This window comes from Petaurus breviceps, unplaced genomic scaffold, assembly GCF_028583685.1.
Source record: "Petaurus breviceps papuanus isolate PSGF00001 unplaced genomic scaffold, PetGlider_PUasm1.0 673, whole genome shotgun sequence".
Taxonomy (NCBI): Eukaryota; Metazoa; Chordata; class Mammalia; order Diprotodontia; family Petauridae; genus Petaurus; species Petaurus breviceps.
The window spans coordinates 1,651,340-1,670,260 of NW_027186448.1; the positions used below are offsets into that span (position 1 = coordinate 1,651,340).

General features: G+C 37.4%; 1 protein-coding gene across 3 annotated transcripts in view; it reads right to left on the reverse strand.

Annotated features, from left to right (window-relative positions):
• The window catches only part of MYH10 (myosin heavy chain 10), a 214,955-nt gene that overhangs the window by 36,671 nt on the left and 159,363 nt on the right, over positions 1-18,921 (reverse strand). For all 3 annotated transcript variants that reach the window (XM_069104170.1, XM_069104168.1, XM_069104169.1), the window contains 4 exons: positions 18,214-18,420; positions 8,910-9,047; positions 8,315-8,438; positions 446-617 (listed from right to left, as the gene is read on the reverse strand). In XM_069104170.1, the coding sequence (XP_068960271.1) occupies positions 446-617; positions 8,315-8,438; positions 8,910-9,047; positions 18,214-18,420 (641 nt within the window). The remainder of the gene's footprint in view (positions 1-445; positions 618-8,314; positions 8,439-8,909; positions 9,048-18,213; positions 18,421-18,921) is intronic.

The window sequence follows — 18,921 nt, forward strand, 5'->3', positions numbered from 1 at the left end:
TGTGTGTGTGTGTGTGTGTGTGTGTGTGTGTGTGTGTGTGTGTGTGTGTGTGTTAAGTGTCTGAGGCCGGAACCGAACTCGGGTCCTCCTGACTCCAGGGTTGGAGCTTTACTTGCTGCACTACCTAGCCACCCCGGTTGTAAACATTCTTAAGAACATAAATTAAATATGTCTACATTCTAAAAACAGAACATCTTATAAATGGGGGAAAAATTGAGGTAAATAAATTGGGTTTTTCCCTAAGCTTCACCACAAACTAAATACATTTAAGTGAACAGAAACAATGGCAATTCCATCATGGTAAAGACAGTCAGTTTGGTATCAAATGAATGTTGGCACATGTAGCTGACATCTGGAAACATCTCCCCCCAATTCCTTTCTAGCTTACTCAGAAATAAAATCCATATGAACATGATGAAATACAATGTTCTTAATAATCTCAGACCTGGCAAGAGCCCCCTGTAGTTCCTCCTCCTTCTTGGCCAACTGGATCTTTAGTTCTTCAATCTGGGCCTGTAGCTCAGCTATTTGGTCCTGCAGATCTGTAGTTTCACCATCAAGTTTTCTTTTGGCCTTTTCCAGTTCTTGACGAGTTTTCTCCTCTTTCTTCAAGCGCTCTAAGGCAAGACATAGGAGGCTCTTCAACACACTGAACAGATCAAGACAAGCAAGGTGGAATTTTTTCAAGAATAAGCAGTTTTATAAAAAAATTATTATTCAAGAACAGGCCACTGTCTCTGTTACGTTTCACAAAATGTCCAGATATTTTAAATTTAAAAAGAGATATGAGTTTGACAGAAATTGTGTGAAGGAGGAATATTAAGCTATGGATAGGGATGGTATTTTCAGAGAGGCAGATGTCTGTGGATCAGGAGCAAGAGAGAATTGTAGGAAAGGAATAATGGGGAGAAAAGCAGATTTCTTTTCTCCTTTCCCTTTATCTAGATTGGAATAATACAAATGCTTGATTTACTCAAGGAAAACATTCCTAGAACATGTTCGTTAAAACAAAGTCTGCAGTGAGAACAGATTCTGCATAAGATTGTAAAAGGTAGGGATTGTGTTCCAACCTCAAATTATTCTTTCCTTTGTATCTGTTACAAATCAATAAATAGTTTTCTGAGAGGAATCACTGGTTGCTTAAAAACCATACATAACAGGTTTGTGTGAAATCTTCAATTATATGGTTTTATAAAAGAATGCTGATGTTAGACTTTTATCAGAGAGGTTAAATTCAAGGACCTTCCCTAATTCTGCAGCACTGACTTTAATTGTACAAAAGCCTCTTTAAAAAATTCACATAACCAAAAATTTCAATTTCATCTTTAATTGTCTCCACGATCCTGCTAGTATTTCTTCAATCTCTTATTGTGAAGGATATGGTTTTTATGGTGTGATTTGTTTGGGGGTAGATCATTTATCAACTTTGAATTTCTTGTGGCATATTTGACATAAGTGGCTGGCCTAATCCGTTTTCTACCAAATTGCTTGAGTCAGCCTAGCAGCTTAGTCGAATAAACATACCCTTCTCTAGAGTTTGTGTTCTTGGGGTTTTCAAACACTCCATTACTTTTAGCAACTGTTGTTGCTTTTAGGTTACTTTATCTATTGCATTAATTAATTCCATTTTAAAAAAATCAGATACCCAATGTTATTGATTTGTAGCAACATACAATTCGAGATCTCATGCCCTTCTGTCACCTAAAAATCCATGGGGTACCAAGTAACAAATCTGTAAGATTAGAAGACATTCCCTAAAAGGATGAGTGGTCAAAGAATACACACAATTTTTGAAAGAAAGGCAAACTTCCAAGATACATTTGAAAAACTGCTTAAGATAATCAATAATCAAAGAAATGCAAATTAAAAAACCAACTCTGAGGTATGACTTCATATCTATCAAATTAGAAAAGATGAAAAAATTAGATGTTTACGGCAATTTGAGAAGAGTAAGTGGTTAAACCATTCTAGAAGACAATCTTAAAACATGCAAGAAAAATCACAAAATTACTCACTTTTACCCAGAGTTTGCACCACTGGATCTATAATCCAGGGGGGTACAAGACAACAACAATAAAAAGACCCACGTACAGGAAAATATTCACAGTCATATTAAAGGAAAAGCAAAGTAGAAGATTTTGGCTCAAATCCTGCCTCTAGGCGCATACTAGCCATGTGACACCGGCAGGTCACTTAACAACTTAAGATTGTAAAATGCAGAAGAAGGTACCTCCTTGCTATGGTAGAAATAGTTTCCCTATATCAATGAATTTTCAAGGTCCAGGCCTAATAGGAAATAAAATATGTGCTCCAGAGATTAGAGAATGACTGAACAAATTGTGGTATGTGAAAATAATGGAATATTATTTTGCAGTAAAGAACGATGAATATGAAGATTTCAGAGAAACAGAGGAAGACCTGTATATAGCCACATAGAATGAAGAAAGGAGAATCAAAAGAACAATACATAAATGACTACAATGTAAATAAAGACGATATGGAAAGGTGACAAAAATCAAATCAAATGGTGTTACCAAACGATTTCTGTTAAGTAATGATAAACTATAAAAGTAGAAGTTGAAACCACATACTATCATTCACAATCTCCCTATTAGGAGTTTGCCTAATAATTTTCTTGGGGGGGGGGGTGGATGTATTTTGTGGGAGGTCTGACTGCCAAGCAGAGTGCACTGAGCACTCTTTTTTTCTGCACTGAGAGTTCTAATTTCTTACCTAAATTAATTCATTAAGGCTACTAAGTAGTGCTGTGGATAGGGGTCTGTAGCACCAGTAAAGAGGGAGTGACATAAGTGATAACATCTACAAGAAAAATGATCACCTAAGGCATCAAGAGAAAAAAGACCTCAATAAAAATCTAGCATACAAACATATAAACTGAGAGGTTCCTAAAAATGGGAAGAAAAAATTAGTTACTAAGAGATCCTAAAGTATGATTAGCAAATAATAAGAGATAAAGGAAAGCGAGGCAATAATGCCTGTTAAAAGCCAAATTCTTGTGGATTCTCCTCCCTTTATAAGGGAACAATGACAAAAAAAATCTCAGAATAGCTCAAAAATGAAAATCATGAAAGAAAATAATTATACTAATAATAGCTAGTATTTATCTAGCACTAACTACGTACCAGGCACTGTGTTAAGCATTTTACCATTACCACATTTGATCCTCACAACAAACCCAGGAAGTAGGCGTTATTATCCCCATTTTACATTTGAGGAAACTGAGGCAAACTGTTTAAATGACTTACTCAGGGTCAAACAGCTAATAAGTATTTGAGACTGGATTTTAATTTGTCTTCCTGGCTCCAGGTGAAGTACTCTAGTCACTGCTCCACCAGTTGCCTCTTTCTACTTGGATTCCAGCTTCTGCTTACTACCTGCTACTTATTGAGAGGTAGAGAGGGGGGCAGTCACTGTAGCTTTCAGGTTCTCTACCTTAAGGCTCTCCCTACTTAGGTTTTCAACCTGACTTATTCCTCCCCCTCTACTTTTTCTTATATATGACTGGGCAGTCAGTATCAGTTGCTTCTTGAAGGGCAGCAGTGTTTGGGCAATCACTGTCAGCTAAGACAATCTCTGCCCTGAGTAACCTCTGGGGAATGCATGAATGGTCCCAGTTGGGTTTCTTATTACCTCTCCCTCAAGTTCAGTGAAGCTTCCTATGCCCTAATGTTTTTCTCCTCTCTGGTCTCCTTCATGACTATAATAGAGTCAGTGTTTGTCTTGTAAGGTAGGAGGGATGAGGGTAAGTTCAGGCAGAGGCTGAAGGGATCCCTACCAGGGGAGTAGGTCCCTGGCAGAAGCCTGCAACTTAACTTGTGCTAGCTGCCCTGGCTGTGTGGAGGCAGGTATATCTGAGTGAGAGAGCTAGTTCTCCTGGGTCAGGTTAGTAAGTTTACTACTTTACCTGGTATTGTTTTTTCTTTTTTGTGAATGGGATAGGGTTGAAGTAGTTTCCAGAGTAATGTATCATCTTCCTAGTCACAAGTTTTCCTTGCCAAGGCTAATTGCTCTATTCGTATACTTGAATTCATTTCCTCCTCTTCTTTCTAAGCTCCTTCCCTGCTGCCTATAATTATCCTTAAGTTTTCTCTCTTTCTATTGATCTCACCTTCCTTCCCCCCCTCAAGTCCTCATCCTATATCTTGCCTCCATTTCACTGGCAAAACCTAAAAAGGATAGATTACACATGATGCCTTTACCTCCTCACTATCCAGGACCTGTTCCTACTCCTTGAACTGCTGGTGCCTTGCTAGATTCATCTCCTTATGCATGGCCCATTAGCTATGCATGGTCCAAACATCCATCCTGGGCCATTTTCTCTTTTTACTACATTCTCTTTCTTTTTGATCTCAGCAGTTCCTGCTAGTTCAATTATTATCTGAACATCACTAACATCTCTGGCATTTTGAGCAATACACGTCCATTTGAATTTTCCAATTCATATCTCAAACTCAACACGTATAACTTGGCCTCAACTCTCATTTTTAACATTAATCAGTTGAGTAAGCATGGACAAATCACTAAACTTAACCTCAAATTCTTCATCTACAAAATAGACTATAAAAATAGTATTAGTAGTACCTATAGTTATGAGGTTCAAATGAAATCACTTATATTAAGTGCCTTTTTTTAGAATATAAAGCATTATGTCAATTATTAGTCATTTTTACTAACATGGAACTATTTTTTTTTTTTTTTGCTTTTTGGAGGGCAACTGGGGTTAAGTGACTTGCCCAAGGTCACATGGCCAGTTTTTGTGTTAAGTGTCTGAGGCTAGATTTGAACTCAGGTCCTTCCGAATCCAGGGCTGATATTCTATTCACTGCACCACCTAGCCACCCCAAAACTAATTTTCTTGCCAAAGTGATTGCTCTACCAAAGTTTCCAATTTCCGTTCAAGGTATTATCATCTTCCAGCCTACTCAGGTTCATAACCTTGGACTCTGACTTTTTAATGCCCAACTATGACCAATCAGTTGGTTAGTCTTATGATTCTCCCTCTGTAACATTTCTTGCACCTACCACTTTTTCTTTACTCACAGAGCCACTATTCTTCATACATATTCTTCTTCAAGCTGCTTCATACCTTCTTCATCATTTAATAGCCTCTTAAGTGTTCTACCTAATGTATTAGTTTCCAACTTCTGGTTTTTGTAGAACTTTAGCTGAAGGAGATTTAGAGGCTTCTGGAACAGTGAAGAAGGTTCAGAGACTGATTTGGGGGAGAGGAGATATGGGAGGAACTGAAGAGAAGGTGGTAAGACAACGGAAAAGAAGTTAGGAGTGTCTGTAAAGTTAATAGCAAGGTAAAAAGATAATTACAAGAAAAAGGTACTAAGGACCAAGATGTATGGCACTTCCACAGGTGAAAAATCCCATAAATAGTTAGACAATGCAGTTCTCTAGGAGACATACTAGCAAGAATGATGAAGGACTGAGCAAATATGAAAACATGAGGAACTTTTCAGGAACATTCAGAGTGTACAATATTTATTTCTGCTCAACTAAGTTAACTCATCTATGATATAATGCAGGACTTAGAAGAGTGAAGGTAAAAGGGTTCAAAGAATGGCTCTATATTCTCCAGGTTATCAGGAAGAAGGGTTTCAATGTGAAGGAAAAAAAAAGAAGAAAGCATCTGAAGAGGTAGAGGGGACCATTTCATCCAGTGTTGAGAAGTTGGGACTCAGGATTAAAAGGAAGGAAGAACATTGAGCTCCAAGTTAAATAGCAGATAAGAGGATCTTCTAAATGAGGAGGGAGCTGGACTCTCTTGAGGGGAAGCAGTTGATCATCTTTCCAAGGAATAATGGTGTGGATCTATAACTGCCATTAGGATAGAGATCATTCATTAAGACTCAGGGGAAGAAAAGATGAGCAGTGGTGGTTGGTATATTCATGTTGAAAGGTACGAGGTACCAAGCTGAGAACATTACAACAAGAGAGAGATCTGCTGTCTTGATGTAATACATGCCCAAGACATGACAGAACTAAAAACTAGAATATTAATATGCATTTCTGATAACTCACATGGAAACAAATGATATGGCTAGAAGGATTCTAGAAGAATGGTAATAGATATCTCCACCTGAATATTCCATTCCATATATGGAATATGGCATTCCATGCCCATAACAACTTATCTGCTCCTTTAAAGATTCCTTTATCTGCTGGAGGTACCACTTAATAGTGACCTGGGTTTATAACCCTGAAGTGACCAGAGATGTTTTGCTTTCCTTCATCCCCTATAAACAAGTAATAAAGTCCTGTCTATTGTAGTTCTACATTTCAACATCTCTTGAATCTGTCCCCTGCTTTTCACTTCCCAGATCATAACACTAGTTTATACTCTATCACATCTCAACTGGTTGATTTTTAATAACCTTCAAAAAGGTTTAATTGATATTTTCTTGTTTCTTACATCACCATACAGTGATGTATCCGTCTCTTCTTCACCTCCCCAAGAACCATCCCAAATGAGATAGTATTTTTTAAAGGGGAAAAAAAAGCCAGCACAACTGATTAATTCATTGAAAAAGTCTGAACACATGTAATGTGCGACAACTGTAGACCTCTCATCTCTAAGAAGAGGTAGGAAGGGGCATCTTCTCAAATTTCTTCATTGGAGTCCACCTGGATCTTCATAACTTTATTTCTAGGCTCAAACGTGTCTAGGAGTTCTCTCCTGCCTCGAGGATAAAATGCAAGTTCCTCAACCTTAGGAATTTATAATCTGGTTCCAGTATTATGTCATATACCTACTCTTTATAAACTCTACATCCTAGTCATATTGGGGTTAACAGCTGTTCCTGAAACTCAACATTCCATATCCTGCCTTGCTACACTGGTACGTCACCTTCTTTCTAAATCTTTACCTTCCTTCAAGGTTTATTAGCTCGGGTGTTTTCTCTGTGTAGCCTCATCTAATGAATCCAAGTTGATTCCTCTCCCTCTTCAAAATTACCTAGCATTTATTTCTTTCTGTACATGTATAATTTTGATGAGTGCAATACATTGAATCAAATGCTTTTTTATAGAGAACAAATTATAAGTAAAGTGCGATCCTGCAGTCCCAACACCTTTAGCCCCATACCTTGCAGATGTGGTCTGCTTTAGAATATTGTTACCTGACTTCCTTTCTAAACTACATCATCAGTGATGCCCTAGAACTATTAGAAAATCCTCACAAAGATTTTTAAGAAATAACGTTGGAAGTTATTTTCTTGACTGTCTTTTGTGAAAAGTAATAATATTTGAGATCCTCTGCCCTCCTATCTGCTATTCTCTTTCTTCAAATTATCTTGAAAAAAGATTCTTGCTGCTGTTGAGGATATCTTCTCTGTTCTTGGTCTAGTTCTGCTGTTGCTCCCATCTTTGTCCCTTACACTGCTGCTCTGATATGATGGTGCTCTCTGCTGCAGAAACAGATAGAACTTTTTCATTTTTCATGTTTGCTGTTTTTCGTGTAGTTTCCTTCTTAAGTTCTGTCAGAATGAATTGGCTTAATTTGATTTCACGGCAAAACTCTCAATACTTTTGGGGGAAATGCTGCTCATAATCATCTGTTATTTTCTTTTGTAAGATTTTATTTTTTAACAATAAGGTTAATATTCTAAACTAGTTTTGTCCTTGGCTTCAGTTTCTTTGCTTGGCAAGCGATAACATGCTTGCTGGCTCAGGTAAGGATCTTTTGGTTTAACTGTGGTGCAGGATTTATATTCCTCAGAAATGGCAACAGTCTATATCCACGCCTATTATCTTTTTCCTATTTCTCACTTTTTGGTGTCAATAGTTGGTTTAAAAAAGGCCAGATAAGGGTTGCCTCAAACACATATTCTATTTTCCATTTATTCTTTCTTGAAATTTGGTATTGAGTTTTATATCTTTGCTCTAACAAGTTGATAGTCTGACAGTAAACAGAGAGCTGATTTAGAAATGAATTCCACCTGGGAAACCAGTCATTCCTGTCTATTAGAGAGACTCAATTTCATTGTTAGGTGGTGGAGCTCATCAGGTCCAGTGCCTCACAACTTTCTTTTTGAAGAATGTATTAAAGATAATGACATGAAATATTTCTGCATTCTCTAAGCTTTGGCCTTGAACAAAGGCCTCTCTTTATCCTAAGTCATTTTCTAACTTTTTTTTCTTCCAAGTGTTTCACAACAAATAATAAATTAAAACTAACATTAGATCTATAATTATAAAATAATGTGTTTAAAAAACTTATCACAATCTGAGTGAGTGAGCTTCTAATAAACATACTCTAAATCACTCATGGTTACAAAATACTCACCTTCCAAGTCTGTGATCATCACCTCCTGCTTATTTCTGAGTTTGGCCAAGTTTTTAGATTTCTCTTCTTCTTCAGCCAGCTGAGAAGAGCATTCAGCGATGCGATCTTCCATCAGTTTCTTTTCCTATCAGGGAATAATTAATCGACTGCTTTATAAAAGAAGTTGAAAGTGGCAAATCAAACTTGTATAAGTAGTACCAAGCTAGTGTATTAAGCACTGACATTACTGACATAAAATAGGGCTACACTGGAACAAGAACTTTGATGCTAAAAAATTATATAATGCACATTTCACATTAAAATGGTCAAAATAAATCTGAAATATTTTATGAATTTAGTTAGAACTGCTAATTTCTACAATTTGATAAGTTCATAAAAGTAGGTGGAACAAGGAAAGAATTCAATTAAATTTAATACAAGCATTTATTGAGCACATACTATGTGAAAAGTACTATGGCAGGCTCTTGAGATACAAAGATGAAAACAAAACCATAATCCCTGAGGAACAATACATGAACTGAGCACAAAATAAAACTCAGGGACATGCAAAAAAATTTTTTTTCAATTCTAGACTTTAGGTGTAACACAATGATACCTTGATGAACTTGGAATTTTGGTCCTCTAAAAGTAGAATTTCCTCTTCCATTTTTTTGATTTTGGCTTCGGCTGTGACTTTTTCCAACTGTAGCTTTTGCCGAGCTCCTTCTTCCTCATCAAGTTGCTCTTCTAGGTCCTTCATAGAAGAAACATACCTAATACATATTTTGCTCACTTTTTCCAGTACAATCTTACTTTGTCTTGAAAAGTAACATCTCAGAATCACAATAAAAATAGTTATTTAAAGTCTGATTAAAAGTAATATATATATAGAAAGAATTTAATGTTATCTAGTTTATTTTAGATTACCAAGTTAGCATTTATTCTATTTTCAAAATTGTCTTGAACATATTCAGTCTCCTTAAAGGTATTAAATGATGTGTTTCAAATTCTGACAGTTGGCTAAAGATGAACCAAAAATAATTACATAATGGAATTTGCAATTGGTCACCTTTTTTGAAGATCATTGGCCTAAAAGCCCTTTAATCATCCCTATTACATTTCAAATCATTCAGAATCTATAAGTTACACTTATAAATCATTGGTTGCTAATTGTATCATTGTACAAGCAGTTTTTCCCCTTTATACAAATGCATTACAGTCAATATCAAAGTGTTTAAAACCCCTTGTACTTACAGACAGCAATCTACACATAGCTTATATCTGTTACCTGAGGCTCAGAAAGGTTAAGTGACTTATCCATTGTCACATAGCTAGTAATTTTGAGGTGGGATTTGAACCCAAATCTTTCTGACTCCAAGTGCAGCTCTCTATCTACTATTTCATGTTTCTTCAAAGCATTTTATAGGAAGTGAAGTCCTCACTTTTCTGGGATTCAGCATCAAATTCAGGAAGCAAACAGCTAGTATGACAATGGGATTGAGATTTCAGGATCAAGGCTTAAATACGGGAATGACTGGTTCACAAGCAATATGGCATACACCTAGCAAGGGCTGATAAGAATGTATTTCCCCAGAGTCTTGTAAACATAATCAAAAAGGCTCTAACTAGAATATATTTCAGATCCTTTAGAAAGAAAATAGATGAAGATTGCTCATCACTGGGCCATAAGCATCAATTCAAAAATCAACTCAAAAAAAAATAAAAAATAAGCTATGCACTAGGCTCTGAGGATACAAACACAATAAATGAAACAGAAAAATAAGGAAAGACTTACATAAATCTAATGTGTAATAAGTTAAAAAGAACCAGGAAAACAATTTACATAAGTGTAAAAAGGTAAAAAGAACAATAACATGAAACACTGTACTTGTAATAATGATCAAAGGCCCCAAAGAAGAACTGAACAATCCCACTTCTCTCCCTGCATTATAGAACTGGGGATGAACAATGGGCACAGAATACCATATGCAATATCAGAGAATAATTCCCATTTTCTCCATGTATCTTGTATATGTTACCTAGCTGCTCACAAGTGGTTTACCCCCTTGGAATGTAAGTTTCTTGAGAACAGGGACTGTTGTTGCCTTTCTTTATGTTCCCAGCGCACAGTGTAGTACGAGACATGTTAATACTTAATACATTATTTTTGATAGATTGATGGCTGTGTTAGTTCAGGGATCCTTAATCCAGGGTTCAAGAACTTATTTTATAAATTATTTGGTAACTGTATTTCAGTTTAACTGGTTTCCTTTGCAATCCTATGTATTTTATTTTATGCATTTAAAAACTTTATTCTGAGGAGTTCATAGATTTCACCTCACTATCAATGCGATCCACAACACAAGAAAGGTTGAGTTGGTTTCGGTGAACTGCTTTTTATAAAAACAGATGACGAGTTTGGTAAACACTGTAAGCCTGGAACAGGTATTAAATACTCATGATGGTGAACTTCAATTATCTGGATACCTACTAGACTTGACTTTCTGATGAAAGAAGTCAATGATTCCTTGACTTGCCTTAATGAGAATTTCATGGCTCCAAAAGTGAAGGAACCAATGAAAGAACTTCTATTCTGGACCTGATTCTCAACAAGAAGCCATGAACTGCTAGGGTGGAAATGACAAGAAGCAAAATAACCAATTAATTTTAGAATATTTGTGATGTGCTGGAGCAGAGAAAAGTCCTCCTGTGCCCTAGTCTGACATGTGTCAGAGACATTGTGAGGGCAGATTTCATGCCTTTCAGGTAAGACAGAATGACCTAGCATTCTATAGAGGAAGTTGACCCAGAAGGGATGGAAAGTCCTTAAGAACAAAATTCTGACAACACAAAGCATATAATCAGATAGATGTGGCTATACAGGGAAACTGACAAACTGAGATTTTAAAAAGATAAACATGAAAGACATAAGCAAGGCAAAGGATGATGAAGCATGATTCATACTGAGCTGAGTGTGTTAAAGAAAAATGAATACAAGAAAAAGGGTGTTAAATTTTAGCTCTATCAGGGAAAAGAGAAGTTAGGAAAGAATAGGGATGTTGCTTGTGCATATGATGATAATGGACAAAAGAATTTTATTTTCCTTCTGTTTTGTCTGCCAAGAAGAAAGGTCTCTGGATTATAACAGTTAGGAAAAAAATTAGCCATAGGGAGATAAGAACCAACCTAAGTACAGGTATAACATGAGGGACTCTCCAAGCAGGTCACTAATATTCTGGGAGGAAAGAATCCCAAGGCATTGAAAGAATCATAGGATGTGACTGCTGAGATACTGTCAGCAATCTTTGAAAGATCTTGGAGAACAGGAAAGGTATTAGAGGAATGGAAAAAGGTAACTATCATTCAAATTTCTTAAAAGGGAAAAAAGTCTAGAAGCTATAGACAAGTGAACCTGACTTCAATTTCAGGAAAAATTCTGGAATTAAGAGAGATAGTAAACATCTAGAAAAGGAAGCCATCATAACAAAGAGGCAGCATTGCTTCATTAATAACAGGTGATGCTAGTCTAATCTCAATTTTCTTTTCTGGCAGGGTTATAAGACTTTAAAATTAGTGAAATTAGTGTATTGATAGTTTTAGTAAAGTACTGGACAAAGTATTTCATGCTATTCTTTTGGCCAAGATGGAAAAATGATAGCTCAGTGACAGCAGAGTTACAGCTGAAATAGTTAAATGACTGGACTGAGAGTCTTTAGTGCTTCAATTTCAGTTTTGAAGGAGGTGTCAAGGGAATCTTTGCTTGGCCTTGTGCTTTTTAAACATTTTTTATCAATGACCTGGATAAAGGTAAAAATGGAATTTTCACTAAATTTGCAGACTGTAAAAAACAAACCCCCCCAAAACCTTTTAGGGATAGCTAACACAATGAGCAACAGGTTGCAAAATGCTTTCAGGAGACTGGAATAGGGGGCCAAATATCAAATTTAGTAGAGGAAAATGTAAAGTCTTATACTTATTGGGAGCAAAAAAAAGTCATCTTCAAAATTAGAGTGGTGGAAACATGGCTAGACAACAATTTGTGGGAGGTGGAGTCAAGATGGTGGAGTGAAAACAGGAACTCACCTGAACTCTTTCGTAAATTCCTTCAGTAACCTCTAAAAAGTGAATCCGAGTGGATTTTGGAGTGGCAGAATCCATTGGGAGACAGAGCCTGGCATATATTCAGTCCAGGAACGTGCCCATGTGGGACTGGGCAGGGGAAGCGCAGAGCGTGGAGGCTGCACCAGCACAGACCCAACCAGAGCAGAGCCAGAGCAAGCTGATTCACCCAACACAGGGGCAATTCCCAGACCTCTCACCAAAGGATGGGGATCTGTCAGAAGTGGGTAAGAGAAAGCGCAGGGCCCACAGCGGCAGCTACTTCTGGGGCTACCAACTCACAGTCTGAATATTTAAAAAAATCCTGAAATTGTGCAATCAGTGGCAGGCCTAAAAATCCTAGAGAAAGGGTGTGGGTGTGGCTGTGCCAAGGCTAAGGTGCAGGGTGGGAGTTTTCCTAACAAGCCCTATCTCAGCTGACCAGCAGGAGATCTTAAACCGCAGGGGGGGTGGAGCCAGCAAGCCCTAACCCAGAATCCCAGGTGTGCCTTTCACACAACAGGGGAAACCAACAGACACCTGTGCAGCCGGCCACTAGCAGCTGAACCTGCCCGAGTTTCAGCCTAGGGACTGGGAGGTGGAATCCTGAAGCAACCATACCACCCCTCCCCCATACCTTACACTGAGCTTCAGAGCAACCTTGAGGCAACTCAGAAAGTCCTGGCCTTGGCCTCAGTCTAGACACCCAGAGAACACGGCACACAAAGCCAATAACCAGACCCCAAGCTCCTAGCATAAGAAGCTTCAGTCAGAGCTGGGGTATAGATCCCCAGAAGCAGAATCCACTTTAAAGGTCAGGAAATAGGCAATCACAATGGGAAAGAAGCAAACTGGAAGAACAAAAACAATTGAATCCTTTTATAGTGACTGAGAAGAACCAAAGTCAGAAGAGGTCAGCATTGACTCTATAGCAAACTCTGAAACCTCAACAGGGAATATGAACTGGTCTCAAGCCCAGAAAACATTCTTGGAAGAGCTCAAAAAAGGCTTTGAAAAGTCAAATTAGAGAGGCAGAAGATAAACTATTTTAAAATTACATTTGCCAAAACAGAATTTTTTGTTTTTACTGAACTAAACAGTTCCTTAAAACGTAAAATTTGTGAAACTGGATAAGAGGTGCAGAATCTAACTGAAGAAAAGAATTCCCTAAAAACAAAATCTGAATATATGGAAAAGGAACTTCAAAAATTAATTGAGTAAAATAATTCACTAAAAATTAGAATCAATTTGAAGCTAATAACTCTATGAGGCATCAAGAATCAGTCAAACAAAACCTAAAGAATGAAAAATTAGAAGAAAATGTAAAATATCTCATTAAACAACAATTTGTCTGAAAAATATCTGGAGAGTTTAACATGAGCTTAACAAGAATTAACAGTGTGATGTAGCAACCAAAAATGCTAATGCAATCTTAAGTTACATTATGACACAAACATATATAATGTCAGCAAGAGAAAGGCAAGATGACAGACCCAGAGCTGAAAGGGATTTCAGAAGACATCTAGTTTTACCCCCATTTTGCTGATAGGAAAACTGAGGCCCAGGAAGATTTAAGTGACCTGCCCAAGGTCACAGAGATAGCATCAGTGAGATTAAAGATCATGTCATATATGACTTTGCTAAAGGAACTGGAGATGTTTAGCCTGGAGAAAAGACTAAGGAAGGACATAAAAATTGTATTTGAAGGACTGTTATAGAAGTATTAGAGGTGTTCTATTTGTTGTAATAGCTAACTCCAGGAACACGTAAAAGAGGTAAATTTCAGAGAGGTAAATTAAAGCCTTAATATTACAAAAAAAAAATCTCCCAATGATTCAATTACTGGAAAGAAGACGGACTACCACTGGAATGAGTTGGTTTTCTCTCACTTGATGCATTCAAGTTAAGGTGATGTTGGCCACTTGTCAAGTAGGTGGCAGAGAGGATTCTTGTTCAGATCTAGGTTGAAGAAGCCAGCCTCTGAAGTCCATTCTAAAACTCTAAGATCCTATGTGAAATGAAAGCCCTGATCCACTGGGGGTAATGGAAGGAACTGACAGTTATTTGCTCAAATGGTGTTAGTCTGAGCAGGGTTCATGTTTCTTTCTTCCCAGATAAACTCCTGGCATCATGATAAGTACAAACTACATAGTGGGAAAAAAAAAACCCGAATTCAGAAAACATTTATTAAATGTGTTTAGGAAGCCAAGGAATGTGGAAAAGAATGTCTACTGCTATAAGGTCTTGATCTCTCATATGGAGCAGTTTAATGTTGAAAGAGGCAGAAAGATTACTTTTGCTTAAAGAAAAAGAATTAAGGCTACACATAAAGAATGTAAGGTACTGCCTTTTTCATGCATGAACCACATAATGCCTGAAAGAAAGAAATCTTTGGTTTAACAAAAATGGCTTAAAATGTGTGTGTAAAGATAGAGCTATCAGATGGGATCTAAGCAGTTATGAACAGAAAATGAACTGTGTTGTAAATACAAAGACTTAAATTACCTTGCAAAGGCTTTATTTGTATGTAAACAATCTGATGACTTAAAAGGGTTAGGGATAGAACTTTTATTTACTAAAAATTGGATATATATGAGTATGAAGAAGCAGTTTTCAAGGATACAGAATGTGATTATGGCTGTTTTGTGAACTGATTAATAGTTGGAGCTGCAGGACTCTGTAGTCACAGTTTATTTGCATCTAACTACTGAGACTCAAAAAGGTAAAACTCAAATGATGTAGAACACAGGTTCCTAAGGGGAGGGGAGAGAGATACTTCCCACTGGAGGGCCCCGGAATGATCTAAGAATGTGGTAGTAGTTTGAAATGATGCAAATTAAAAAAAACCTGTTAAAAGGCTAAAGAAAATAGATTTCCAGGGGGTTGCTGAATAATTTTTTTTTTAAGGAAATAGTAGGGGTGATAAGAGGAAATCACTTGCATTATTATCTCATAAGTGAAGGGTGAGTCATTGGAGGATTTCAATTTAAGCCAATGAAAGTATTTAGGCTGAAGCTGAGAGTCTATGCTGAAAAGACTCAAAAGTCTGCCAGGACAGAAGACTCAGCAGGGTTTCTAAAAAGCAGCATTTGAAGAAACAGCAACAGGAATAGTCAGTCAGTTGACAAGAAAGCTCTGGCTGTTACTTTATGATTGAATAAATTAAGAATAAAGCTCATTGGGGGCAGCTAGGTGGTGCAGTGAATAAGAACGCCGGCCCTGGAGTCGGGAGGACCCGGGATCGGTTCCAGCCTCAGATACTTAACATCCACACACACACACAAAACTGGCCATGTAACCTTGGGCAAGTTACTTAACCCCAATTGCTTGAAAAAAAAAAAAAAGGACAAAGCTCATTGGATGGAGAGAGCTTCAGTTCCAGCTGTGGCCTTTCAGCAACATCTACAAAGGTAAAGAATCTCAAGATCGGGGCGGCCAGGTAGCACAGTAAGTAAGAGCACCGGCTCCAGTGTTGAGAAGACCTGGAGATCGAATCCCGGGCTCAGATACTCAGCACCACACCCAGAAATAACTGGCTGTGTAACCTTGAGCAAGTCACTTAACCCTGACTGCTTTAAAAAAAAAAAAAAGAATCTCAAGATTGCTTTTAGTTTTTTGTTACTCCCTCTGCTTTGCAAGGAAAATGCAAAAAGGGGAAGAAGGCCTTGCAATATAAAAGAGAAGTGGTTAATGACATCAAAGCTTGAGGTCTAATTGAAAATGACCAATTCTAAGTACCTGGGTTTTTCTTCCTGGCTAGTCAATCTTCTAAGTGTATGCTCACTTTTCCCCACAGACACTAAGTGTATTGGTGGAAGAATGTACCCCAGGTCTAAATGTGGATTTATTATTACTGCATTTGCTTTAATATACAAGTATTTGTTATGCTGTTATTTTTCTTCATTGGTAAGTAAATGGTTATGTTTAAGATGTAGATCTAAAAGTGTTATGACTGGGAGTAGCTGGTTAATATAGATGGAAGGATATTGTTTTAGGCTTAAGAGCTAAAGTGACGAGCATGGAAGGGGTGTATTCTTCATAACAGATACATTTGCAGGAACCAAAGACGATCTGGATGTAGCTTCATGATGACGGTCCTTCCTAAGTAACATTGAACTGTCCAGTGTGATAACAGGTGACTGAGATATCCAGCCCAGTGAGTGAAAGGTGTCCATGGACCCAAGTGAGATGTGTGAGGTGTTACATAGTCAGTGGACCAGCCTACCCAAATGAGTGTTATACTACATTTTAGAATCCTCAAGGATAAGAATTGTATCTTCTAATGAAATAAACATGAGGCATCAGGATCTTGTGAAAAGAGTGCTAGACTTGGAATCAGGAGAGGCCTGGGTTTGGAATCCTGACTCTGATACTTACTAGGTGTTTGACCTTGGGCAAATCACTTAACTTCTGAACCTCAGTTTCCTCATCTGTAAAACAGAGATAAAAAATACCTGTAGTACTTACCTCATAAGATTGTTGTGAGGATCAAATGAGATATTATTTTGTAAATGTTTTGCTAAACTTAAAAGCACTATATAAAAATCTGCTATTATTTTTAATATTTACCTTTGTACTCTAGTGCTCCAAACATAGCAGGGGCTTAATAAATTTTTGTTGAATGAAGATTAAGTTAGATGACTACAATGACTAAAAAAAAGAAAGTCATGTTCATTATACAATCCTCAAGACCAGCCAGAACTGACACCCACTAAGTGGGACCTTCTTCTCTATGCTGGCAGGCTGCTTAAGACTCTACCTGGGGGTACCTGGCGAGCTTTGGCAGGAACTGGAGCCCAGTAGGACCCTATTTCCACCTCCCTCTGCCACAACAGCCACCCCAATCTTCCTGTTGATGCCCCCTTTCCTTTTCCCTTCCTGGTCAGGCCTCTCAAATCCTGTCAGAGGGAACCCAGAATACCTTGCCAATTATAATCTGTAGGGACATTCCCTGATTCCCAACGGTGGCTGCTGCTCCTGTGGGGTAGATACCCTAGTGCATCCTAAGGGCTCTGGGACCTTGGAGCTAATCTCTTAGGACTTCCAGGTAAATTATCTAATTCATATGCCCTGTAGTTAAATTCTCCTACATGTGTTTTGTTCACTAATTATGTTTCTAAAGCAGGGACTATCTTCTCCCCCCCTCAACCCCCCCCCCCTGCCTCATCTATATATCCAGTGTTTAACACAGAGCTTGGCACATAAATAATAAAATGTTACTTAAGAATCTAAAATAGAGATGTAAATTCTAAAAACAACACCATGTTACTGTTGCCTGTTACTGCAAAGAAAAGAACAAATAACTTTTGAAGACATAAAAATATCACTTTCTAAGTTTGACTATAATTAATTTAATTTAGCCAACCTCTTCCTATTTGATACACACATACAAATCTATAGCTACAACTTCTATTCATTTAACAAAAGCAGTTAGAAAACTTCAAGGCCTGATTTCTTTCACTGTGACTGAGAGGTCTTCATACTCCAGGATCTCAGTATGGTGCAGTTACATGTGGCTAAACAAGCTCAGGCCAAGAAGGAATATAATCCAAATCAATTCAACAAACATTCATTAAACACTGATTTTGTGGCAGCAAAAGAGATTTTAAAACCTCCCAAAAAGATAAGAATGCAACCCTCAAGGACATTACACTCCATTGGAAGAAATTATGGGGTGGGCCCTATCTCCATGGAGCTTGTAGAGAGTGGTAAGAATCCGGCGGCTTGTGCTGACTGACCCAGGCCTTCAAGGTTAAAAAATTCTTTCATATAGACGATCTCCTTTGAGCCACACAACCCTTCAAAGAAACATTTACAGATACCTGAATGTGCCCTTGCATTTTTTTCTTTTCATTTTGGAGCACTTGGTTTCGTTCTTCTTCTTCTTCAACCCTGGACTCCAGGTCATGAAGAATTTCTTCTAGTTCTTGTTTTTTTGCAGCTAGACGAGCTCGCATCTCCTCAGCTTCAGCAAAGAGTTCTGTTTCTGCTTGCAACTGTTCAGCAAGAATGTTCTTCTCCTCTAAAAGCTTATAAACATCGGGAAAGACTTAATGAAATGTCATCCACCCATATAAAACATTCATTAGAGGGGACTGTAATAGCCGTGAACCTTCATGCCAAAGAAATGTGTAACTAGAATTCACCATTACCAGTAGGAATCAAAAGAAATTAGATTTCTAGATACATTATCATACTTTTCTTGGGTAATAATTATTTGTTAAATGATTGTGCACAACAAAACAACAATAAAACCAAGCAGATGTACTTTTAAACAATACAGAATCGAATTTATGAATGCTAATATATAAAATGTTCATAATAAATTATTAGCTAGATCCCATATTCCTTTTGATTTTTTTGCCCACTCTTTATACATTTATACAAACACATTTTCCCTCTGATGTAGCTATTGTCATTGCACTGTCTTTGTTATGCATTATTTCATATAAATTCTAAATTTCTTTACATTATTCATATTCTCTCTCTTAACTGTATGAGTTTTAGAATATTGCAATCTAGAACATACC